Genomic DNA, 25,434 nt, shown 5'->3' with positions numbered 1-25,434 from the left:
TTGAAAAGTAATTGTGAAGAACAGACGACATTTGTAGGGTTGCAAGAAGTTTTATGAGGAGTATTATTAGAAGTATTGTAAAAATGGACAAGGGGGAGGATGATTTGTTAAGAGATGTAAAGGCAATAATAAGTTAAGAAATGCATAAGAAGTGGTTAAAACGGTGGATCATCAGAGGTGATGATGAAGGAAGTCTAAAATGAGTGTATAAGTGATAAGTTTTGTGGTACACATTATAATTTATATGTTAAAATTAATAAAAAAAATTATATCTATCTCTATCTATCTCTATCTCTATCTCTATCTCTATCTCTATCTCTATCTCTATCTCTATCTCTATCTCTATCTCTATCTCTATCTCTATCTCTATCTATCTATCTATCTATCTATCTATATCCTCACATGCTGGGTGGAGTCCCAATCCAAAACAAAGAAAGGCCCCTGGACAGACAGATACTGATAGTCAAAGTAGGCAATACTGAACAAGATGGACTTGGTAAAAGGCAACATAATAAGAGCCTGTTGGATCAGGTCAATTCTAGTCCACCATCCTCTTCTCACAGCGGCTGTTCAAATACCCATTATGCGAAACCTGCAAGATTGTGCAGAGCACAAGAGTCCTCTCCCCACTTGTGGTTTCCAGCAACTGATATTCAGAAGCATGACTTGATTCCATAACGATCCTGGCTGGCAGCCAACAATAGCCCTCTCCTCCTCCACAAATTTGCCTAGTCCTCTTTTAAAGCCATCCAAGTTGGTGGCCCTGTGGCGGTGAGTTCCACAGTTTAACTACGAGCTGCGTGAAGAAGTACGATGGATGCCCCAATCCATCTGAAAAGGACAGCCGCTGGCACATCAGCCCCTTGGAAGTTTGGCTGCTGCTGGGGCAGGACCCTTGCCACCTCCTCTTCCCGCCCCCCAGTGGCAACCCAGAGTTCCCCTGCAGTTGGCAGCCTAATAATAATAATAATAATAATAATAATAATAATAGTAATAATAATTTATTATTTATACCCCGCTCATCTGGCTGGGTTTCCCCAGCCACTCTGGGTGGCTTCCAACAGAACACTAAAATACAATAACCTATTAAACATTAAAAGCTTCCCTGAACAGGGCTGCCTTCAGATGTCTTCTAAAAGTTTGGTAGTTATTTTTCTCTTTGACATCTGGTGGGAGGGCGTTCCGCAGGGCGGGTGCCACTACCGAGAAGGCCCTCCGCCTGGTTCCCTGTAACTTGGCCTCTCGTAGTAAGGGAACCGCCAGAAGGCCCTCGGCACTGGACCTCAGCGTCCGGGCAGAACGATGAGGGTGGATACTGCCTGGCAGTATCACACTATCTCTGAGGGTCTGTGTGTGGGCCAGCGGTGGGCTGTCCCTCTGCCCTTCTCCCTCTAGGATGATGTACGGAGCAACGCTTCTGTTCAGATGGGTGTTGCAACACGGTGCCCTTCCCTGCCCCACACGGCTTTAGAGCTGGAGCAGCCCTGAAGGAAAGAGATCCTGAGAGGCACAAGCCATAATAATAATAATAATAATAATAATAATAATAATAATAATAATAATTTATACCCCACCCTCCCCAGCCGACAGGGCTCAGGGCGGCGAACACCCGATATAAAAACAAATTGATTGAAATACAACTTAAAAACAAGATTAAAATACAGCATTAAAACATTAAAATACAGCCTCATTTCAATGGAAACTCAAATCAAAAACTTTTTGGGGAAATGAAAACGTCAAGTCTTCATAAGGGCGGAGGACCCGGCAGAAGGAGGAAAGGAGGAAGCAGCAGAGGACAGCTGAGGCTCCTCAAAGCTGCTAGGGAGGGGGCAAGGAAGAGACTTGAGGGCCTCGGATATAAGGTTGCCAGGTTAATGAGCTAGATCGACGTGACAATGAGGACTGACAATGAAGACTGACAAAACCCGGAACCAGGAGGAAGGGACGTTGGATGAAGATCGGACTTATTTGCATTTTTTTTCTTCCTTTTTTTCTTTTTTCTTAGAAGTGTTTTATAATAATTGATGAGCATTAGAAAAATGTTGGAATGAAATTATTTGGTTTTAGTAAAAATGTTTAAAGAATTATGAAAGAATGTTATGGTTATGAGAAGCTGGTATGGACAAGATTTAAGTTTTAAGATTTAAGATTTATTTTACTATAGAAAGATAAGATTAAAGTTTTTTAGGGTAAAGCAAGGATAGAATTTTTTACAATATGGAAAGGATTTGCTGGGATTATTAATAACTAGGATACAAAGAAAGGGAGGAGGAGGAGGTCTAAGAAAGAAGGTGATGACAGTTGAGGATTTGGAAATAATGAATTTGTTTTTTCCTTTTTTCCTTTTTTGTAAATGTTTTTAATTGTGTGTGTTGTTGTTGTTGTGGTTTTTTTAATAAATATTTTTATTAAGTTTTAGAAAAGACAACTAGCATGAAAAAGAAAAACAATTACCGTATTTTTTGCTTTATAAGACTCACTTTTCCCCTCCTAAAAAGTAAGGGGAAATGTGTGTGCACCTTATGAAGTGAATGCAGGTTGCGCAGCTATCCCAGAAGCCAGAACAGCAAGAGGGATTGCTGCTTCCACGGCACAGCGATCCCTCTTGCTGGACTGGCTTCTGAGATTCAGAATATTTTTTTCCCTTGTTTTCCTCCTCCCAAAACTAGGTGCGTCTTGTCATCTGGTGCGTCTTATAGAGCGAAAAATACGGTAATTGTCTGTGTTGAATTGTTGAATTTTCTCTTTTTTCTTATCTATATGGTGGGAGGGGATTGTCTTCTTTCTTTCTTTTTTTAACTTATCAATCATTTTTATTTTTCTCTGTTTTTTATTTCATTTTGTAATATTTTGAAAATTTCAATAAATATCCTATAAAAAAAACAACAAAGCTGCTAGTGAGGCAGTTGCTGCCTCTGCAAAGGAGACCCTTCCGCACACATGGAGGCTGCTGCTAGGTTGCATCTGCCCAGGCCCAGCCTCTTAACCACACCAGGAGGATGTTGTGGGCGTCTAGCAGATGAACCGAGGCGAAAGGCCCCAGGAGACACCCAAGGGAACAAACTTACTGTACGGCCGGTGCTTCTTCTTCCTCCTCGTCCTCCTCCTCTTCCAAGGTTTCATCTCCATCCACGACGGGCACCATCTCGAGACCCTCTGCTGTGCTCTCCAGCTTCCCTTCCACACCACCGAGGGAGGCCAAGTGCAAATCTGCCGCAGCAACTTCCTCCTGCAGGCAGGAAGTCCTTCTGGGCTCCTCCACCCATGCGCACGAAGGCAGTGGGTGGCCACGGGATGGGGCTTGTGGCTTGTGCTCCTCCTGCCACCGACTCTGCTCTGCAGCAGGAGCCGAGAGGGCCCAGAAGCTGGAAGAAGCCCAGCTGATCTCTGCAGGAGACGGAGGTTCTGGGGCAGGGTGGCTCTCCAAAGGCTCTTGCAGCAGAGCGGTCACCAGGGAGGTGCTGCTGACGGAAAACAGCAGCCCTTCCTGGGCTGGCAAGTCAACACCTGGGCGGGAAGGGAGGGAGGAATGGATGGGACATGCATGACTAAGCCGCTTCTGGCAAACCAGAGCAGCGCACGGAAACGCCATTTATCTTCCCACCGGAGCGGTACCTATTTATCTACTTGCACTTTGACGTGCTTTCGAACTGCTAGGTTGGCAGGAGTAGGGACCAAGCAACAGGAGCTCACCCCGTCATGGGGATTCAAACCGCCAACCTTCTGATCGGCAAGCCCTAGGCTCTGTGGTTTAACCCACAGCACCACCCGCATCCCTCACTGGACCCCAATACATTTGTTTTAAAAATGGCTATCTAAGGTATCTAACTGTTGGAGATGCAATAGGGATAATGCTTCTCTAAAACATATGTTCTTTCATTGTCCTATATTGAAAGATTTTTGGCAGAAGGTAACAAACGATCAACAGAACAGTACGGAACAACCTTACATTTACAGAGCAAAATATCCTCTTGAATATTTACAAAAGGACAATACGAATAGACTCTCCGTGCCCTTACCACAGCAAAAAGACTGATACTGATGAATTGGAAAAATAAAAATGCGGCTCCCTTCTACAATTGGATTGAAGATTTATACAAACTTGCAACATAAGAACAACTTGCATATAAATGCAGACTTGCCATTGACAAATTCAATGATACTGTATCTGGAATCCATTCTTAAAAGGTAAAGGGACCCCTGACCATTAGGTCCAGTCATGACCGACTCTGGGGTTGTGGTGCTCATCTCGCTTTATTGGCCGAGGGAGCCGGCGTACAGCTTCTGGGTCATGTGGCCAGCATGACAAAGCCGCTTCTGGCGAACCAGAGCAGCGCACGGAAACGCCGTTTACCTTCCCACTGGAGTGGTACCTATGTATCTACTTGCACTTTGACGTGCTTTCAAACTGCTAGGTTGGCAGGAGCTGGGACCGAGCAACAGGAGCTCACCCTGTCACGGGGATTCGAACCGCCAACCTTCTGATCGGCAAGTCCTAGGCTCTGTGGTTTAACCCACAGTGCCATTCTTACAAATACTGTAATAGGTTAAGATCTGGTGAAGTACAATAACAACCTTGTAAAGAATACAGTTTGGGGTCCCCCCCTATCTTCCCTTCTATATTCTGTTTCTCTTTTGCTCTCTTTTACGTCTCACAATGTTTAGTGCACATATAATTGCGTACTTTTTGAACTTTCAATAAAGATGTTTAAAATCTTTTTAAAATGTAAAAAGGGGGGGGGAGAAAAAGTGTGGGTTCAGGAGAGTGACCCTGCACATGAGTGCAAGGACATTTCCACAGTGAAGAAGCTAAAGAGCCTTAGCATTTCTTGCAGCGGGAGTGAATTTGCATGTGTGCGTGTGTTCTCTTATGCCAAAGGCTTTTGGATTATAGAATCTCTCTTCACCCAATCACTGGGGCTGAACAAGCAGGCCAGAGGGCTCCACTTCATTTAATTAATTTTCATATGTTCCATAATTTCATAATTTTCATATGTTCCATACCACTTTTCACCGAAAGACCATAGCAGCATGACGTGCCTTTAAAATCTTCAAGACCAATTAAAACCAACAGAAACCATAAATAAAGAACAAACAGCCTGAGATTACCTGATCTCAAAGGTTATTGGGAAGATAAAGGGCAGCTGAGAAGTGAGCCAGCAAGCCTCTTAAGTGTGGGGGGTGGGGTGGCAGTCACAAAGGAAAAGTCCAGCTTTCTGGGAATAGCTGAACCTTTGGTGCTCTGGGCAAACCAGAGGAGATGGGCAGGAGAGACAGTGAGTGTAGTAACCTGATGCTCTTAAAAGATGGTCTGCAGCCCACGGCCTCGGTCCTGTATACCTGAAGGAGTGTCTCCACCCCCATCGTTCTGCCCAGACACTGAGGTCCAGCTCCGAGGGCCTTCTGGCGGTTCCCTCGCTGCAAGAAGTGAGGTTACAGGGAACCAGGCAGAGGGCCTTCTTGGTAGTGGCACCAGCCCTGTGGAATGCCCTCCCAGCAGATGTCAAGGCAATAAACAATTATTTTACTTTTAAAAGACACCTGTTTAGGGAGTTTTTAATGTGACGCTGTATTGTTTTTGATATTTGGTTGGAAGAAGAAGAGTTTGGATTTGATATCCCGCTTTATCACTACCTAAAGGAGTCTCAAAGCGGCTAACATTATCCTTTCCCTTCCTCCCCCACAACAAACACTCTGCGAGGTGAGTGGGGCTGAAAGACTTCAGAGAAGTGTGACTGGCCCAAGGTCACCCAGCAGCTGCATGTGGAGGAGCGGAGACGCGAACCCGGTTCACCAGATTACGAGTCTACCGCTCTTAACCACTACACCACACTGGCTCTTGAAACTGGAAGCTGCCCAGAGTGGCTGGGGAAACCCAGTCAGATGGGTGGGGTATAAATAAATTATTATTATTATTATTATTATTATTATTATTATTATTATTATTAGGACTCACCTGGGGGAGACATTTGGTCCAAATCATTGCTGGAGGGTGTGTGGTCCAGCTGGTCCGGGAAGAAGCTTTGGACCTGGAAGACAAAGCCCAGAGGTCAGAGAAGGACAGGGCAGCCCGCCCTTGGAGAGCAGCTCTGGCCCCCTCACCCCACCCTGGGAAGACCCTGCCTGCCTATGGAGCCTCCTGCCAGCCCAGTCAATGGGCAATGTTTGCTAGGCACCTGCAGGGGAAGAGAATGGCAGCCTGTGAGCCGCTGGACCAGGGAGGGAGGGGAGCAAACGATGGTGGGGGCTTCCGAGGGGGCCTTGCATCCCACCCTGAAGCATGTCTGCTTGTAGGGAAGGCTACCGCGCTGGAGGGAGGGTGGGCAGCCAGGCTGTTATAAAGAAGCAGCATCAGTACTACACCGTCTTTGAAGATGGGGAATTGTTAAGCACCCTTTCTGCAGCCAGCAGGTCTCCTTCGTTCCCAAGGTAGGCTACGCAGAGATGGCTGACCTTTCGAAGGCCAGGCTGAGCTCTGGGCTACGGCCACCTTTCCCTGCAGCCTGGCCCAGGGAAGCAGCAGCCACACCAGGCTGGATGCTCAGGACTCACCTCCTCTGACGCGTCCGACAAGGGAGCAAAGCAACGAGGCAGCTCCCTCTCCTCCTCTTCCACCGGGCAGGCACTTTCCAGCTCGCCTTCCGTGATCACCAGGGGAGACAAGGAGCGGTAATGAGGCACGTAGCTTGGGTAAGGGCCTGGGGATGGGTTACCACCAGGATCTGGCTCAGGTGAAGGCTCAGAGTCCGTGGCCACAAGGCTCATTGCCACACCTGTCTGGCACGGCAGGCTGTGGGCACAATCCGTAGAGGTCAGACCGCAGGTGGGGATTCCTTCTCCATCTTCCTTGAAGGCCTTTTCTTCCATACAGCCCAAGAGAGATGGTCCTTCGGAGCTGGTGGTTCTTGGACTCGCACAAAAGAGCGGGTTGTCGTAAAACAAGCATTCCACCTCCTCCTCTTCTTCCTCTTCCTCCTCCAGTGAGCCTTCATCATCATCCTCCTCCTCCTGCCTCTCTGAGTCCTCCTCCGGCTCCTCCCCACTATCGTTCTCCAGGAGCAAAGGCTCATGGGAGGTGGCCGAGTCCTGCGAGGGGGGCATTCCCAGAACCTTCTCAAGGCTAGGGGAGGAACTCCTCAGTGGCTCCTTCTGCCGGTCAATTGCCCCTTGCAGGTCCAGGAAGCATAGCTCAGCTTGAAGGATGCTGGCTGAGAAGAGAGCTTTGGTGGCATCATTGCTGTAGCCATCCAGGCTCTTCGGATTTTCGGGCGGCTGCTGAGATGCTTCCCTCCCAGGCTGCACAATCTCCAGGTGCTTTGAAGAAGGGCAAGTTCCAGGGTGGAATTCCTCAGTACGGCTCTGAGCCAGCGGCGGGGATGGTTTCTCAGAGGACGTTTCACCTCTGCTCCAGCCAAGGCCCTCCAAGCTACCCTGGAGGAGGTCTATGTCTTCCAGGCCCAAGAATGGAAGGGGAGTCATGGTTTCAGTCTGGGGGGTTTCTGAAGGTGTCAGCAGGTCACCCGCCCCTCCTAAGCTGTCTCCAGTTTCACAGGTCACGTCTCTTATTCCTAAATCAGTCAGAAAGTCTATTAGGTCCGAAGGACTGGAGGATCCAGAAGGCTCCATTCTGGCGTTCACCATGAAAACGTCCAAAAAGGTCCAGTTAGGCTAAGCCCTCATCTTGTTTGTAAAGGGTTGAGCAACGCAGGCCTCCTGCGGGCGGGATCCATGCCTCTCCTGCTGTCGCTGGAAAAGAGAAAGCAAACGTTGACGTTATCACGAAACAGAAGTCGGGGAGGGAGAAGCTGCTGCAAACAGAACCTGGCCAAAAGGTCACCTGGAAAGGGCCCTGCAGGTGTCACCAGGTTTAAATTGGGGGTGCTTAAATTGTCCATCATTTCACTTTCAACATTATCAGCGGTCTCTCCCCACAGGTTCATGGTGGGAAAGGACACTCTTCTTGTATCAATGGACCGCAATTCATCATGCTAGAAAGCATCATTTCAGCTGGTGGAAGCCAATCACAGCGTCCAAGGGGCCGAAATCTCCCCCCCACCAAGTGCAGCCCCCCACCTGCACTGTGGAGGTTCCACCACCACAGCCCTAATAATCTTGGGCTAGAGCCAGGGAGAAGAGTCGGTGGAAGAAGATTGGAAGAAATTTAAAGATTATCTACAGAAATATTGTAAAATTAAGGAATCTTAGAAAGATGTTGGAATGAAGTTACATGGCTTTAGCAGAAATGTTATAAAGAATTAAGTATAATAGATTGTACTTGGATTAAAGGAAAAAATAATGTTAGAATTTGTTAAGTTAAATGATAGGACAGAAGTTTGAGGAAGATGGAAAGGATTTGCTGAAACAAATAATCGAAGTGGAATACAAAAAGGGAGGTGTAAAGAGGTCGCTGAAACAAGCAAAAGAAAGTTAATAACATTGAAAGTATTGGTTGTGTTTCTTTTTTCTTTCTTTCTTTTTTAACTGTTTTTGTTTTATTTTTGTTATGTATATGTAATATTTTTGTTTTTGGGTTGTATTGTATGGTTTTGTTATGTTTAATTATTTTTCTTTTTTCTTTTTGTAACTTTCAAAACTTTAATAAATATTATTTTTTTAAAAAAAAAAAAATCTTGGGCTAGAGGAGGAGGAACTGGTTGGTGGCAGTGGGGTGGAAGAGAGAGACTCACCAGCTCTGGGGCTCCCATCAGGACAGATCAGAGATGAGGCAGCGGCAGGTGCCGACTGACCAAACGAGCAGCCTAGCCCAAAGGAATGTCTTTGCTGCCGAAAAGAAACTAGGTTTCTCTTCAGTATTTTAAGAATTTATATACCATATCTCCTCCCCAAATTAGGTTGTTAATGGGGACTAGCTATACAGATCACATCCCAGCAGTTCTTAAAGCACAGCACTGAGTGCAGATCCATTTCTGGGCACAATTCAAAGAGCTGGCGGATAACTAGGGGGTCCTGGACGGCTAATCACTCTGGTCCGTGGAGGGCCACCTTTCATCCCAGCAGCCAGCCTCAAGGCCAAACCTCCCTGGCGCACAACCTTAAGTGAGTGCGGAGCAGGGAGGGGGCTCACTATCGAAGACCCTCCTCAGGAAGGCTTGCCAGGCATCAACTATGACATTTCAGTGCCAGGCAAGCCCCTGTTTGTTCGCCCTGAGATTCCAGCAGGCAATGATAGCCAGCCTTGGCTATTAGGTAACCCATTCTTCTGAACTTTACGAGTTTGCTTTAATTTGGTCGTTTTTGGTTTTCGGGTGTTTGGCACACAGCAGCTGCCTTTGTTGTTCTGTTGCCTTCTGACTCGTAAAAAAGCCTTGCTGGCGATTTCCAAATAAACAACCCCCTTTTTCCCCAAGCTGGCGCCCTCCCCGGTGTTTCGGACCACAACTCCCATCGCCCCCCGCCCCATGATGCTCTTCTGGCCGCTGGTGCTCCAAAACACCTGGCGAGGCCCAGCTGGGTGACCCTGCCCGGCCAGCCTCCTTGTTCTTTAAGAAGGGCGGCGTCTCCTCCGATTGCGGAAGGGAGCACGTGGGAAAGGGGCCAGGGGCGCCGGGAAGCGAGGCAGGCAGGCAGGCAGGCGGGCAGGCGGGCGGGCATTCCCACCCAGGCGGGGAATTGGCACAACTCGACCCGCGGCGCAGGTGGCCTTCCCACTAGGGAAAACCAGGCAGGTAGGCTGGCGCTTGGAAACCGGCTGCCCGAGGGATGCAGGGGGGGACCCCGTTTCCAAGCTGCTCGGTTCCGGAAGCGGCTTTTGGGAAAGAAACTGGGCTCCGAGTCCTCACCTCGGGCCTCCCAGGGCAGGAATAGTCTACCTGCGAGGAGCCTCCGCCCTCCAGCTGCCTCCACCCGGGCCGCGCTCGGGGGCGCCGCGGAGGCGGCAGCTGCTCCCCGGGCAAAGTCCCCCTCCGTCGGGGCCGCCAGCGCGCAGCGTCTCCTTCCCTCGGCCAAGGCCGCTCCCAGCCCCGCCAAGGGAGTCCGCCCGGCCCGCTTCCCTTCCGGGGCCGTCCGATCCGAGCAGCCCCTTCCCCCCGGCTTGCTCCGGCCGCCCTTACCCGACCGCGCGCCCGGCTCCGCTCCGCCTTTCCTGCTCGTCGGGCGGGACTGGCGACGGGAGCCCTCCCCGCCGGGCCAGAGCCAGAGCCAGGGCCGCAGCCGCCTTCCCCGCGCATTCCCCGGTAGCCTGGCCTTCCTGCCTCCGAGAGGCGGCGTCGGCCGAGCTCGCTTGCTCTCACCCCGCGGAGGCTTCGCGGCCCCGACCCGAGGGCACCTTTGCGCACGATGGCGCGCCGCGGGCCGAGGCTGGGGACGGGCCCTTTGCGCCGAGGAGCAAGCCCGGAGCAGGTGGCCTCTTGCGCTTCTGGCACAGCAGCAGCCCCCTCCACATCAGCAGGGCTCGAGGCAGCCTAGGAAGCCCCGCTCGGCCCTTTCCCCAGAGAGCAGTCAGGATGCAACCGTTTTGCCTGGTCCACTGGGGGATCCCATCTCTGGCCCCCAGCCTGGCCTGTTCCCCTTTGAGCGAAGTGGGGCAGGTTCTGGGCAGCTGTTTCAGCAGGGATCCCGGACAACAGCACAGGGTTTAGGGTGGTGTGACCTGTCCCCCCCTTCCCCAGGGTGCCAAGCCGAGGGGGGTGCATCATAATAATCATAATATTTTTCTCAATAATGTGAAGTTTCAGTTAGCTTATTAAAAAAGCAGCTGTACCAGAATGAATTATTTTGAAAACAAGAAATATTAGAGAGGTTTTGCCAAATTTTGTTCCCATTCAGATGTTTTCCAGGTGGGCCTGTGGAGAGGGGCAGGATCGGGATCACTCACCTCCATGTTCATTGCCCGCTGGCACGGAACCAGATCCAGCTGAATCCTTCAGGCTGCCTCCACTATGGGGTGCCCCAGAAGCACTTTGCACCCACTCTGTCACTGCACAACACCAGGCCAGCCCTGGGCAGTGGGAGGGATGTAGAACTGACCCTGCAACATCCCTTGGGAGGGGCAGAACGACCTGTCCTTCGGATCTCAAGGACAGTGATCCCACTCCCCGCAGTGGGGCTCAGCCCCAGACCTGCCCAGGGAGGGCTTCAGCCATCAGAGCTACTTTCCCACCCGGCACCCCCCAGATCTAGGTAACAGATGGGGAAGTTTCAACACAGACTTACCCAACAGCTGCCTGTTGCCCAGGGCTTGTGTCCATTTCCTGCGCAAGAAAGATGGGGCAAACTTGCTGCTTCCTGTTTGCCTGCAAGTCTACACTCACCGTCAGCACCCGTCTCAGGAAGTAACTGTCAGACTGCTCCTTTGGGGGCTGAGGGGCCCTCCTCCTTGCAGGGACACAACAAAAAAATGTTGGCCCGAAGGATGTGCCTTTTCATCCTCTGCCAAGGTCACCCAGTGAGAAAGGGGCGTCCACAGGGGAAGGCAAGCAACTGATTCATGGTTGCCCTCCCCTCTTTCCAATTGCACTGGGGGAAAACCGCCTTCAGGGTGCTCACAGACCTCCCTGTACTGGAAAACAGCAGGCTGAGTCACCCCGGAGAAACAACATGGGTACCATGCAGTGGCCGGCCACCCTCCCACCAAAGTCCCTGCTGCAGGTGGCCCAGGCCTTACAGCCCCCAAGTGGAAGTGAGGGGGTGGGCAGCAGAAACAAGCTTTGGCTTTACGTTTTGGTTTGAAGTGGTCACATCCCATGTGAGCTACTGCGCTAAGAAGCCGTAGAACAATGAAAGGAACATAGGAAGGTGCCTTTATACTGAACCAAACCACTGGCCCATCCAGCTCAGTGTTGCCTACACTAATTGGCAGCTGCTCTCCAGGGTTTCAGACCTAGCCCCCCCCCCCCCGAGATGCCACTGGAGAATGAACCTGAAACCTTTTGCCTGCAAGGCAGTGATCTATGGCCGTTCCCCTATTAAAACGGTCAGGATCCCAATTGCCTTTGCAGAAAGGGAGGGTCCTGCTGGGCTGGCACTGGGCCTCCTGAGGCCCTCATGCAACCTGCTTAGCGTTAAGCCAAATCGCACCACACGCTCAGGGACAAAGTGCACAGATCACGTGACGGGCCATGTTGCAGCTTTGTTTTTCTTCCCTGGCTAGCAGCTTGGCACCCAGATTGGGTTACGTTGCGAGGCGAAAGGAGGCTTGAACTCGCACACAAACCGTGTGGTTCTGATCGGGATTGGAGAGTCCTTGCAGGTGCTGTGTATTGCAGGAGAGATTCATCCATCGATTCCAGCACAGGCCTAACAGACTAGTTGCACCTTTTGCTTAAACCCACCTGTTTTTTCATCTTGGCAAGTATCCAAGTTTGACAGTCACAGCAAGGCAAGTCTGGCAGTTGAGACAGGGAGTGTAGTAATCTGATGCTCTTAAAAGATGGTCTGCAGCCAACAGCAAGACTCCCCCCCCCCCCAAAAAAAAAAACCTGAGCTGGTTCCCTGCCAACTCCCCTTTACTCACCTCCCGTTTTGCCAGCTGAGTTCCTCCGTCCAGGTCTTAGATGGTCCAGATGGGTCAGATAGACCTGGGGCAAAATTCACGGCAGAGTTGGCGCGTATAGTCTCCCTTGAATGTTTCCGCTCCAGATGGTTTGTCTTTTCACAAGACTCTCCTGTCCCCTTGGTCACGCTCGGTCATTTGATCCTGTTTCGCCTCTTTTGAAGAGCTTCGTAGTTTCTTCCCTCTTGCAGAGAATCTGCCTGCCTACGAAAGAAGAGAACAGGACAGGGAAGGATGTTGGCGATTTCTCATCCATGGCAGGATCCTGGCATTGCTCTCGCCACAAGCGTGCAGCTGCTGCGGTCTCCAGAGGAAGCCGCAGCTGGGAGGGCGCAACAGAAGCCGCACAGTCCATGGTGACCTCTCTTCCCACCTTCGAGAAAGAGGCATTGGGCAGAGAAGCTGAGTGGCGGCTGCTGCTGCCAGGGGGCCATTGCCAGGTGGTGAGTGGCACGGCTGAGCTGAGCCCCCACAAGCTCTCCCTGCTTGCCAGTGCTGTGGGCAAAGATTAATAATGAACAAAGGGTCTTTCTCACTGTCAGTGGAATCAGCAGTGGAGGAAGAGGGATGGAGGCCAGAGCCCCCCCTCTTAAGCAGGCTCAAGTTCCCCCCTCCCCCAAATGAGTCAAGAATGAGGTCTGAGCCTGGGAGGAGGAAAACCAGGGGACACCAGGGCAATAAGAATCAGGAATGCGATTTTATCTTGCTGGCTTCTAATGCTAAGCTTTTTGCGGTAATCCTTTTTAATTTTATTAATCTCTACCGTGGATAAATAAGAGATTAATAAAATTAAAAATCTCTACCATGGATGGGACGCGGGTGGCGCTGTGGATTAAACCACTGAGCCTAGGGCTTGCCAATCAGAAGGTCGGCGGTTCGAATCCCCGCGACGGGGTGAGCTCCCGTTGCTCGGTCCCTGCTCCTGCCAACCTAGCAGTTAGAAAGCACATCAAAGTGCAGGTAGATAAATAGGTACCACTCCAGCGGGAAGGTAAACGGCGTTTCCTTGCGCTGCTCTGGTTTACCAGAAGCGGCTTAGTCATGCTGGCCACATGACCCGGAAGCTGTACACCGGCTCCCTCGGCCAGTAAAGCGAGTTGAGCGCCGCAACCCCAGAGTCATCCACGACTGGTCCTATTGGTCAGGGGTCCTTTACCTTTACTTTTACGGTGGATAATTTCTGTATTTTACTACACTGCTGATTCAATTCTTTATGTGCGCTAATCTGGGATTTTTTTTACAAGGAAAAGTGATAGATACATTTTATTTTGTAATATTATAAATATAATTTTTATTAAATTTTTCAATTTAGACAATATTCATTTAAACAACCTTAAAATATCAATGACTTCCCTTCTTCTCTTTCCACAGTTCATTTTGCATAACATAAATCCCTGCATATTTTATATAAACTAAACCATTCAGTACTCCATTATTACATCCATCAAAATTTACATACACTGTTGAATTTATCTCATTGCTGCCAACGTTTTCAAGAGTGCACGATTCCCACCCCCCCACATATTCAATAAACATTTTCCAATCTTCTTTAAACACATGTTCTTCTTGTTCTCTTATTCTGTATGTTGATAGATACATGTTTTAAGCAGATCAGTGAATCTTCTGAGGGCTCCATGGCAGAGTACCTGTTCTGCATGTTTAGCCCCCAGGTGGGGCTGGGACAGACCCTGAAGAGGTGCTGCCAGTACTGAACTCAATGGGCCAGTGGTCTGACTAGATGCAAGTTAGTGTCCTATGTTCCTGTCTTAAGAGTGCAAGTATATACTCCAAAGCCACCAGCTTTGGGAAGTGGCAGGAGACCCTCTGGCATGTGGGTGTCATTGCCAGCACATTGGTGGGCTGTGGGGGTCTTTCCAGGGATGTTTTGGGTTTGTGTGCTGTTGTTGCTTTTTCTCCTGTTTTTGATGATGATGATGATGATGATGATTATTATTATTATCTTCCTTTCCTGGGCTGTATAAGCCTAGAACTTTGTGGCTGTCCCCCTGAAATCTGGGACTGTCCCTGGAAAATAGGGAGGGTCTGCAAGGGGAGACCCCAACCCCTAGACGGGGGGGGGGCTTTAACTTCTAGGCAGCAGCTGACAGTGGCCCTTCTGCTTAGTCCGTCATACAAGGCCTCTGCTCCTTCTCACAGAGGAAATGAATAAAAGTGTGGGAAGCTGTTGAAAGAGAAGTACAGTGGTACTTCGGGTTAAGTACAGTGCTGCCCCGCAAGACGAATGCCTCGCAAGACGGAAAACTCGCTAGACGAAAGAGTTTTCCGTTTTGGAGGTGCTTCGCAAAACGAATTTCCTATGGGCTTGCTTCGCAAGACGAAAATGTCTTGCGAGTTCCTGTGGGTTTTTTTCCTCCCCCCCCCTTTTTTCTAAGCCGATAAGCCGCTAAACCGCTAATAGCGTTAATCCGCTAAGCCGTCAATGGGCTTGCTTCGCAAGACGAAAAAACCGCTAGACGAAGAGACTCGCGGAACGGATTCTTTTCGTCTTGCGAGGCACCACTGTACTTAATTTGTTCCGGAGGTCCGTTCTTAACCTGAAACTGTTCTTAACCTGAAGCACCACTTTAACTAATGGGGCCTCCTGCTGCCGCCGGAGCACAATTTCTGTTCTCATCCTGAAGCAAAGTTCTTAACCCGAGGTACTATTTCTGGGTTAACGGAGTCTGTAACCTGAAGCGTATGTAACCCGAAGTACCACTGTGTTCCAGCTAACAGTGGGGGGCAAGGGGATGTTTTCAAAGGGAGGGATTCTGTCTCAGGTATTGCTGCCCCATCAGGGCAAGGAAGGCTGTCCAGGCTCATTTGAACCTTTCACTCAGGTAAACAAGAAGAGGACCCACTCCCTTGCCCTTAAGGAGGGTTTTGCTCAGGGAGCCGGCTTTAGGCAACAGGGAGGGACCCTCACTCCCCCTTCCTTTGAATCAGGAAGCCCCCTCCCCCTTTCTTTACCAGGGACCCAAGCTAGGACCACCCCCCACCACCCCAGTTCTCCTGCTTACCCATTATTTCATGGCGGGACACGGCAGAATCCCGGTGCCGTGTTGGGAACATCCAGGGGGAGTTCGGAGTCTCAACAGGGTCAGGTGTGCTGTGAGGAAGCACACACACCCCCAGGACTGCTGAAGATGGAGCGAGAAGGAATGCAGAAAGCTGTCACAGAGGGAAGGAGGAACAGCGTGTCAGGTGGCAGGACTGGTTTGACGGCAGTGGATTCTCCAGGCGCGAGAGGAGACTTCGCTCTTGGCCAGGGCTCCGGAGCCAAAGGCTGGGAGGGCAGGAACAGGTTGCAGCAGAAAGGTTGCTGAGATCCAGGAGAATGGAAAAAAGGGTTGCTGTGTTTTCTGGATGAGGAGGGCCCTGGGAAGCCAAGGGGCTGGTAGGACCGAGGTGAAACCGTGCTGCTCCCTTGTTATTTTTGCTGTTGGGTGTTGATGTAATCGTGTAACAGCGTTGGAATGTTGTTCTATTTCTTCTTGTGTTGTTTTATTCCATTATAATGACATTGTTTTCTGCGTTGCTTGATTTTGAAATGCATTTTTGGGGTTGTAAGCCGCTTTGAGCATGATGTGTGTAGTAAAGTGGCATACAAGTAAAATTATGAATGAATTGTTAGCCATGCTTCCATTTCTCCAAGCAACACAACACACAAACACACACAAGAACATTAAAGAACCATCTCCAAGCACCACAGATGGATTGTATCCATAATCCAGGATAATCAATTTAATGTTGTTTTAAAAGGCACAAAAGAAGAAAATCAAAGATGTGTGTGCGTCTCATCAACAGTTAAAATGTCATAGCTATCCGTTTTCAGGTGCCCCGGGAAATATATTTCAGACTCCTGCTGTTGTTGTTGTGAGGTGGGGGCTTCAACTTCCTTGCAGTGGTTCTCATTTATGGCTGTCCTGCAGTGTCGCCCCCCCCCCACCAGCAACTTGTAGATAAATAATACCAGATTCCTTCATTTATATTATTTATTTAATTATTAATAAAATTTGTACAACACCCTTCGTATTGTAGATCTCAGGGCAGTTCAAAACATATGACTGCAAGATTGTATATAAACACGTTAAACATAATAAAAACGAGAGCAAAATTTCCAGAGAGGCAGCATCTTTGGGCATTTTAAAAGACATGCAGAATCTGCTCAGGGCTGTGTCCACAGGTGACCCGTCTGCCCAAAAGCTGCTCAGTGGCACGACTGAGGAGGGGGGGGGGGTGTCACGAGCCCAGCAGAAGGCCTACCCTTCATTTCAACCGAGTTCTTCACGTTCTGCTAATTTATTTTGAAACTAATATTATGTTCAAGCCCTGACACCCCAGATCTTTTCTCCTTATGAGTCCAGCGGAGGGGAATTTGAAGGCAGGAAATTTGAAGACCCGCACTGACCTCACTGGAGATATCAGCCATGCCACAGAAACCATGGCATGGTGGCATGGCAGTGTGGCTTCAGAAGGGAAGTTCAGGGGTGGCAGGATTAGTGCTGGAGACCATCAGCTAGGGGAAGTGGGGCTATTCACACACAGCCTGAGGCTTAGTCCCAGGGACATCTACGCGGATACGAAGTGCTGGATCTTGTTTGCCCTTAATGACCTGCCTGGAGTGGACCCCATCATGGCTGAGAGGGATGTCCGGTGGGCCTCTCCGCTCTCCGCCACCTTTACAGCTGCTCCATCCGAAAGCTTCCACTTTTGAGGAGTGTGGGAGGGCTAGGATGGCTGAGAGAGGAGGAAAAAAAGAGAGGAGCCCTCGGTGCGGCTGTGCTAGGCACTTGGGCAGGTCTGGGGGCGGGGGGTGCCCCTCAAGGCTCAGCAAGGCTGAAAGTAAAAGTCCACCACATGAGAAGGCCCCGGGAGCTGCGTGAGGCCCAGAGGTTCGTTGGCTCTGGAAGAGGTGCACAGGAACCAGCCGGGATGGGCCGCCGACTCAAACCGCCAAGCCCCGTCTTTGTTAGAGGAGAAGAACGTGAAGCGGCTAGACTCCTTCCTGCCGCCTTTGGGCAGATCTGTGATGTTGACGGTCTAAGGAGGAGGAGAGAATAGGGAGCGATCTGGTGAGGGAGGGAGGCAGGCAAAGGGAGAAGGAGGCTGACCCCTGTCTGCTTTGGGCTAGTGTCCCCCTGACTAGTGAGGGGCAAGAGAGAGCTCCTAAGGAAGACAGAACATAAGAAGAACCTGCTGGATCAGGCCCATGTCCCTCGTGGCCCAGCATCCTGTTCTCGCAGAGGCCAACCAGGTGCCCCAATTGAAAGCCCGCAAGCAGGATTCGACCGCAAGAGACCTCTCCCATCCTGTGGTTTCCAGCAAATAGTAATTCAAATAGTAATTGTGGAGGCAGAGCAGGCCTATCATGGCTAGTAGCCCTTAATAATAATAGTAATAATAATAATAATAATAATAATAATAATAATAATAATAATAATAATAATAATTTATTATGTATAACCCGCCCATCTGGCTGAGTTTCCCCAGCCACTCTGGGTGGCTTCCAATCAAGTGTTAAAAACAATGCAGCATTAAATATTAAAAACTTCCCTAAACAGGGCTGCCTTCAGATATCTTTTAAAGAGAAGATAGCTACTTATTTCCTTCACATCTGAAGGGAGGGCGTTCCACAGGGTGGGCGCCACTACTGAGAAGGCCCTCTGTCTGGTTCTCTGTAACCTCACTTCTCGCAATGAGGGAACTGCCAGAAGGCCCTCGGTGCTGGATCTCAGTGTCTGGGCTGAACAATGGGGGAGGAGACGCTCCTTCAGGTATACTGGACCGAGGCTGTTTAGGGCTTTAAAGGTCAACACCAACACTTTGAATTGTGCTCGGAAACGTACTGGGAGCCAATGCAGATCTCTCAGGACCAGTGTTATGTGGTCCCGGCGGCCACTCCCAGTCACCAGTCTAGCTGCCGCAATGGCCCTCTCCTCCATGTAAAGCAGGCATCCCTAAACTCCGCCCTCCAGGTGTCTTGGGACTACAATTCCCATCATCCCTGACCACTGGTCCTGTTAGCTAGGGATGATGGGGGTTGTAGTCCCAAAACATCTGGAGGGACGAGTTTGGGGGTGCCTGATGTAAAGGCATGGACTTGTCAGGTAGCAGCTACCCAGACTCTTTCCAAGGCCAGCCTGCCACTGAAGGGCAGAGTCCTTCCTGCTTCTGCCGCCCATCCCTGGCTCTGCTCTTAAGCTGGCATGTGGCAGGAGGAGGGTTTACGGTGAGGCTTCCCGTCCCCTCCGTGAGCACATCCTATGGGGATGCCAAACTGCCTCTCCTCACCTCAAGCTGCAACGCAGGCCAGGCGCCAGAAGAGCAGGCCAGACACCTCTTCCCATCCTGAATGCTCAAGATGATGGAGAACTTCTCGTGGTCAAAGGCCCGGTTGTGAATCCAGTAGATCTTCTCTAGGAATGGGAAAGAGTAGGTGAGAGAGTCAGTAGAGAGGCTGGAGGTGTGAGGGCATTCCCAGGGGTCATACTGGTGGGTGATGTCAGGGTTAGGGGCTCAGTAGCAGAGGAGGGACACGGGTGGCGCTGTGGGTTAAACCACAGAGCCTAGGACTTGCCGATCAGAAGGTTGGCGGTTCGAATCCCTGCGACGGGGTGAGCTCCCGTTGCTTGGTCCCTGCTCCTGCCAACCTAGCAGTTCGAAAGCACGTCAAAGTGCAAGCAGATAAATAGGTACCACTCCGGCGGGAAGGTAAACGGCATTTCCATGCACTGCTCTGGTTCGCCAGAAGCGGCTTAGTCATGCTGGCCACACCGGCTCCTTCGGCCAATAAAGCGAGATGAGCACCACAACCCCAGAGTCGGTCACGACTGGACCTAATGGTCAGGGGTCCCTTTACCTTTTAAGAATGGATTCCAGATACAGTATCATTGAATTTGTCAATGGCAAGTCTGCATTTATATGCAAGTTGTTCTTATGTTGCAAGTTTGTATAAATCTTCAATCCAATTGTAGAAGGGAGCCGCATTTTTATTTTTCCAATTTTTTTTCCCAATTTTATTTTTATTTTCCAATTTTATTTTTCCGGCTCCCTCAGCCAATAAAGCAAGATGAGCGCTGCAACCGCAGAGTCGTCCGCGACTGGACCTAATGGTCAGGGGTCCCTTTACCTTTTAGCAGCCAGAGGACGAGGGCGTGTTCTACCCTTGCCTCTTTTGCTGACCTGGAGGGAGGTGGGGGGGATGACCTTCAAGCCCAGGATATTGGTGGCCTTGCATACACAACCTGCCTCTAGCTTAGAGGGCCACAACCAGGGAAAAGAAGGGTGTCCAGTTTCCTTTCCCGGCAACTGATCCCAAGACACGGGAGCCCATAAGAGAAATCCAGAGCTGATAGAAGTTGGGGACGGCAGAAGCAGTGAAGAGGCAGAACAAGTGTGTGAGAATGAGCAGGAGAAAGTCTGCAGGAGAGGGAAGCAATGGTGGAGGCAGGAGCACACATGGGCGCGCACACACACACACAAACACGTTCAGTGCCAGGCAGGCAATTGAGGGCAGCACCAACGCAGAAGGAAAAGAACAGGCTGTGCTGATGGAAGGAGAAATTTGCATGCCTCCCTTTGAGATATCATAGAATATAAAGGGACCCCACTGATTCAAGCCCTTGCAATGCAGGAATCACAGTTATGTTCCAGGCTCCCCAAGTGGCCCAACCCCAGGTCCTATCTGTCCGGTGGGAAGGAGGCATTGGTTGTGTCCACAATATGGGTCCTATCCAAGCCATGAGGAATAGAATCATAGAATCGTAGAGTTGGAAGAAACCACAAGGGCCATCGAGTCCAACCCCCTGCCAAGCAGGAAACACCATCAGAGCACTCCTGACATGTGGTTGTCAAGCCTCTGCTTAAAGACCTCCAAAGAAGGAGACTCCACCACACTCCTTGGCAGCAAATTCCACTGTCAAACAGCTCTTACTGTCAGGAAGTTTTCCCTAATGTTTAGGTGGAATCTTCTTTCTTGTAGTTCTTCCCCCACCAGCCTGTAAGCTTCAGGAAAGCAAAACTCGGCAGACTCACCTTCCAGGGCAGAATCGGAGCCTTGCAGGTATCCAGCTACCAGCTCATTGTTCTGGAGGTAGAGGGACTTCTGGTTGACATCCCAGATTCTGAAAACAACAAGGCTGCCTTTACAAGAAAAATCTTTCCCTTTTCTCTCACCTGCCACAACACTGTTAGTATAATCCTCAGCATTATCCAGATCTTTAGGTGTGCGTGCATGCACAGAGGACCGAGCTGCCTCGGACTTGACCAGTCAGTATGGACACCTCATTACCCATACCAGGCTCCACAGGCACAGCCTTCCATTTACAAAACCCACCAGCACTGGCAATGCCAAAGACCCTGGCCAGGGCGATGCTTGTCCCTTTCTAGGCAGAGTGGCAGCGGTTCATCACCCCCAGCAACTCCTCTCCCCTTTGACTCATCAGGCTTGCCTCCCCAACCCCTTGTACTGGCAGCATTGCCAGGCAACCTCAAACTCGCCAGAAGAAAATCAGATGCAAAACTGGACTGAAAAGAAGCACCCTGCATTCATAATGTGATAAAATAGAGCATTGGGCAGTGTGAATGGGGAGGGAAGGTGTGTTGTCAATCCATCCCATGAGACGAGAGATTCCCTTTCACATTCTTCACTAGCTGCAAGACTCAATAGTCATCTACTTTGATGAGAAGCTTGTTTGGTCTTAAGAGAGACACCTGACTGCAGGCAAAAAAGCAGAAATCGGGCATTGTCAAATGTGCAGGATCTGCTGTTTCTATCCAGTTTGCGAGGCTGGAACAGCCTTGACTAGGAAGTCCCAGGACAGAGAAGTTTTTTGGTGGGCACAGAAGTTTCTGTATTCTCACAAGCATCCAGTTAGCACCCTCTCCTTCCCAGGTTACATTTGCCACTTACGAAGCAGCGCCCACTCTGCCATGGAAACCACCTGAACACAACTGGGCCCAGGGCACTTACCTGGACCTGAAGACGGCTGCCTGGGCAAAGACCTTCTTCTCCCCATCTGGACAGAGAACAGAAAGAAGGAAGAGAAGGATGTGACTTCCAGGGTATTTGTGAGACTCCATTCTAAATCAGGCATTACCTGGTAGCTCTGCTTGACCAGCGAGGCTGATCCCTTTTTATAGATCCCTCGACAACCACTGGGTGGGAATGTACATGATTGCTAGACACTGTAATTAATTCTGTGGTTGGGCCCCAGGATTTCCAGCAGCTCTTTTGCATGTTGCAATTCATGTCGCAACTTTGGACGCCGAAACTAAAGTTCCCTAAAATGACAGCTGAAGCTCCTTCCTCTTGCTACGTGCAAAGGGGAGGAAAGAGTAACACATAAACAGAGTGACAAGAAACCCTGACGCATTTTTAAATTATGCCCATAGCAGGGAATACAGATATTCCAAATGCTTCACTCTTCAAAAGAAAGCAAAGACTCAATTCCTTGATAAGAGCTGCAGCCAGCAACCCCATCTGAGCAGAGCATTATCTCAAATCTCAAAGCAACAGCTGGTCTCTCTTTGTTTAAAATAGGCTCACCGACAGTCCCAGTTTCTGCACTCCGCTACCCAACCACCCTGTTCCGGCATTTCCGGTTACAGAATGAACCAATTCACCACAAGGCGAGCATGAGAAGGAGTTGGTCTTGCTCCCTTGACTTGGTGTCCTGCAAATGACCAAAGTTAACAAAGAGGCAACACTTGAGTACACTAAAGCATGCTATACTGTACCAGCAAAGTTGGAGAGTTCCTGCTCCTGCTGGTCACACATGGTTTCAATCCTGGTGCCTGGGTGGCCTTATGGGCCTCACCCCAGCTATTTATGGAGCACTTTTAGGAGGCGTGGCCAGGCTTGGGATGGTGTCGACAGAAAAGTGTAATCACGAAATATGCAAGAGATAATTGCATCTTGAGACAAAGCTCTCTGGAGTCATTCCCCAAACCTTGAGTGGTCTTTTGCAGTGTTAGGAACTGCTGCTCAATTTTGTACCCCTTCAGCTCTGCAACCTTTATGGGGGGAACTGCCCAGATCACCCTAAATCCAGCAGTGGAGGAGTTGCCTGCTGTTTGTGGTAGAGCATGATAAGGCTGTTTTAGGGAGTGTCAGAGAGGGGGTATTCTGTCCCTGCTCTGAACTGCTCTATTTTTACAGTATCTGTATCTCCTTATATGCTTGAAAGAAATCTTTCTTCAGCATCTCCCGGTGTGATGGTTGTTCCTTGCTCTGTGTATGGTTGTAGGGATGCTGGTGCCAGCTGAGTGTGTTTGGGACATAATAAGATATTACAGAGACCAATAAGATATTATAGACAAATGCCTAAAGGGCTTGGCTGTCAAGTGTCCCTTATTCCAGCACCATGTCCCGCTGCTGTCCCTTATTGATGGATGTCCCTTAAATCAGTGTTTCCCAACCTTGGGTCTCCAGCTGTTTTTGGACTACAACTCCCATCATCCCTTGCTAGCAAGACCAATGGTCAGGGATGATGGGAATTGTAGTCCAACAGCAGCTGGAGACCCAAGGTTGGGAAACACTGCCTTAAATGATATCCCTTAAATTTCAAAGGAAGCAGCTCCTCTCCCTCCCTGCTGGCCAGGGAGGAGGGAGGATCCAACTGTGTTGCTTGGCTGTTTTGCTCACCCAATAAGAAGTCTAAGAACGACTGGGGGGTGGAGCTTGCATGCCTTGTGTGTGGCTAGTTAATGCAAGCTGAGGGGTTTTTTGAATGCTGGACGCCATTTTGTTGCACGTGCTGCTGCAAACTTTGCAGTGCAAAGCCAGGCCGGGGAGCCATCTTAAGTTGAGGCTGCATAGGCCTTGTGGTGCATGTAATTCAGATTCTATTCAGTTGAACCTCTGGTTACAAAGTTGGTTGGACAGTGTTCTCGAAGCTACCAGCATGAGTTTGACCAGACTGCAGGAGGACAGGAAGACTGGAGTGCCTGGAACAGGTGAGGCTGCAGGTCCCTTATTTTGGCTGCTGATCCCTTATTTTCAAGGCTGCTGGTCCCTTATTTTCAAATCTGTAAGTTGACAGCTATGCTAAAGGGCTGTCATACGAAAGATGGAGCAAACCTGTTCTGGAGGGTGGGACTCGAACCAATGGATTCAAGTTAGAAGAAAGGAAATTCCAACTAATCATTAGGAAGAACTTTCTGACAGTAAGAGCTATCAGTGGAACGGTGGTGGACTTTCCTTCCTGCAAGGTTTGTAGCAGAGGTTGGTCATTTGTTATGGATGCTTTAGTTGAGATTCCTGCATTGCACAATTCTGATTCTGAACCTGGGGTGCTTGGGAGGAATCAGCAGCTTAATGTGGATTTGTTTACAGCATCATGCTTGGTTGGCACTTTTTGTGTACATCCGTGACTGGCTGTGTGTGGTGGGCAGTGTGCATTGACTGGGTGACTAAGGATACAGTGTGCATCATTGAGTTCCCTCTGCCAGGCTTGGACTCTCTGGCAGTACTAGACCACTTCCAAAATACAGCTATTTTTTAAGCTTTCTGTAGTTTGATATATAAATGACTGAAGCAAAGTATGTTTACCCAGGACAGCTTGTCTCATGTGAAGAGGAAGCTGCTATTCTGAGAAAAAAAGGAACTTCAGATTGGCTTACGTTGAAAGGGTACATGATGCTTACTCATACACCAGAATCGTGTAGGAAATGGTCTCCTATGGACACAAGCTGAGGTATGAGGAAATGAGATCATTTCCAATAAGACTTGTCCGTATTCAGGAACGCATGGCTGCAAGATGTTGTGCAACGCATGTCCAGCCCCCATAAAAAAATTATGCACGCCTGTGGTCACTTTTGGTGTGTGTCACCAGCTGAACACGATCCAGCAGTGGTTATGCTAATCGTGTTAACAGAAACGGACGCTTTTAGATAACAGGAAGCAGGCAGTCCTACTCAATTCCACACTGCTCTGGCCGCATCTGTATACCTTCCGAGTGCCACGTTACAAGAGCCTACTGGGTCCACTGCAGCATGTACAGAGGAGGGCAGCCAGGAGAGTGAGGGGGGTGGCTAGAAAACGAGGCACCTAGGGAATCAAAGAATTGTAGAGCTGGAACGCACTCCAAGGGCCACCTGCAATGCAGGAAAAACTGCCGGAGAAGCCGATTAAACGGAAGGCACCCCAGCGGTCTTCATTTTTTTTTTTTTAAATAAATATTTATTAGAGTTTTTAAATACAAATGCACCAATAATAAGCAATCTTACTTCTATCACAACGTAGTTTCATCACTTCTTTGGACTCCCTCACGACACCCCAGCGGTCTTCAAATGCCGGAATATATATGCGTGCCTGGTGGGGAATGTGTGCTCCCCGCCCCCCCCCCAAATTTAAATATTCTGGGATTCCATGTTATTTTTCTGCTAGTAAATGATCAGTAAACTCCAAAGCAGCTGATGGCATCTGCCTCGCACTGGGCGGCTGCGCCTCTCGCTCAGTCCTGCTCAGACAAAAGGGCACCAGGAGGAAATGCCGGACCAGATGCATAGCTGTCAACTTTCCCCATTTTTTGAAGGGAAATTCCCTTATTCCGAATAGGATTCCTCGCAAGAAAAGGGAAAAGTTGACAGCTATGACCAGATGCCCGTTTAGTTCTCCCATCGAGAGGCCTCAGTCCTCCTCCTCCTCCCTGCAGGGGTTAAAGGGGCCCCGAGGAGGCTCCTTCCCAGCCTTGGGGTTGGGCTCGATGACCACGCGGGAGCCCTTCCTCCTTGCGGCCTCTTCCGGGAAGGGCAAGCCTCCCCAGGCTTTCTGCGCACGCGCAGCCTCCTCCGTCGGGCCGAGTCACCTGACCGGCGCTGTTTCCCCCCCTCTCGGCGCATGCGCAGCACTCGGCGCTGTTTCCACCTCCGGCGGGGGGTGGGGGTGGAGAGGGCAGCCTCGGCGCATGCGCGGCAGT

General features: G+C 49.9%; 2 protein-coding genes and 1 long non-coding RNA gene across 8 annotated transcripts in view; 1 reads left to right on the top strand and 2 right to left on the bottom strand.

Moving 5' to 3' along the window:
- Nucleotides 1–12,124, bottom strand: part of LOC309345400 (uncharacterized protein) — a 33,627-nt gene extending 21,503 nt beyond the window's left edge. The window contains exons 1-4 of one of the 4 annotated variants that reach the window (XM_081868431.1): nt 10,835–12,124; nt 6,553–7,746; nt 5,957–6,029; nt 3,069–3,507 (exon numbers count right to left, since the gene is read on the bottom strand). In XM_081868431.1, coding sequence (XP_081724557.1) covers nt 3,069–3,507; nt 5,957–6,029; nt 6,553–7,641 — 1,601 coding nt within the window. In that variant the 5' untranslated portion in view covers nt 7,642–7,746; nt 10,835–12,124. Of the gene's footprint in view, nt 1–3,068; nt 3,508–5,956; nt 6,030–6,552; nt 7,747–9,800; nt 9,956–10,070; nt 10,231–10,834 lie in introns of those variants that run through there. The other 3 variants (XM_081868432.1, XM_081868434.1, XM_081868433.1) reach the window with 3 other exon arrangements.
- On the top strand, nt 9,585–14,066 carry LOC309345509. Its single transcript, XR_014158271.1, has 2 exons — nt 9,585–9,686; nt 12,703–14,066. It is a non-coding gene; the product is annotated as an uncharacterized lncRNA (long non-coding RNA).
- A 3,214-nt stretch (nt 14,067–17,280) lies between these two features.
- Nucleotides 17,281–25,430, bottom strand: LOC309345478 (interleukin-1 receptor antagonist protein-like). 3 transcript variants are annotated; one of them, XM_081868568.1, is made up of 5 exons: nt 25,324–25,430; nt 21,486–21,531; nt 20,549–20,637; nt 18,806–18,930; nt 17,281–17,554 (listed from the first exon to the last, which is right to left on the bottom strand). In XM_081868568.1, the coding sequence occupies exons 1-5, from the start codon at nt 25,355–25,357 to the stop codon at nt 17,342–17,344; spliced, it is 507 nt and encodes a 168-aa protein (XP_081724694.1). In that variant the 5' UTR covers nt 25,358–25,430; the 3' UTR covers nt 17,281–17,341. The 3 variants fall into 3 exon arrangements, with proteins under 3 accessions (XP_081724694.1, XP_081724692.1, XP_081724693.1); XM_081868566.1 differs by lacking the exon at nt 25,324–25,430 and adding an exon at nt 23,595–24,555; XM_081868567.1 differs by lacking the exon at nt 25,324–25,430 and adding an exon at nt 22,253–22,842.
- Between the last annotated feature and the right edge of the window lie 4 nt (nt 25,431–25,434).

The sequence above is a fragment of the Podarcis erhardii genome, assembly GCF_964252035.2.
Source record: "Podarcis erhardii genome assembly, chromosome: 7".
Classification (NCBI taxonomy): Eukaryota; Metazoa; Chordata; class Lepidosauria; order Squamata; family Lacertidae; genus Podarcis; species Podarcis erhardii.
This window is presented reverse-complemented; position numbering and strand designations above follow the sequence as displayed.

Excerpts from the sequence above, each read along its gene's own strand:
- LOC309345478 (XM_081868566.1), bottom strand. The coding sequence starts at position 23,661 with ATGATTAGTTGGAATTTCCTTTCTTCTAACTTGAATCCATTGGTTCGA. Across the intron at positions 20,638-21,485 it reads GCAGCCGTCTTCAGGTCCAG|AATCTGGGATGTCAACCAGA; the intron begins GTAAGTGCCCTG and ends TGTTGTTTTCAG. Across the intron at positions 18,931-20,548 it reads CTCCGATTCTGCCCTGGAAG|AGAAGATCTACTGGATTCAC; the intron begins GTGAGTCTGCCG and ends TCCCATTCCTAG.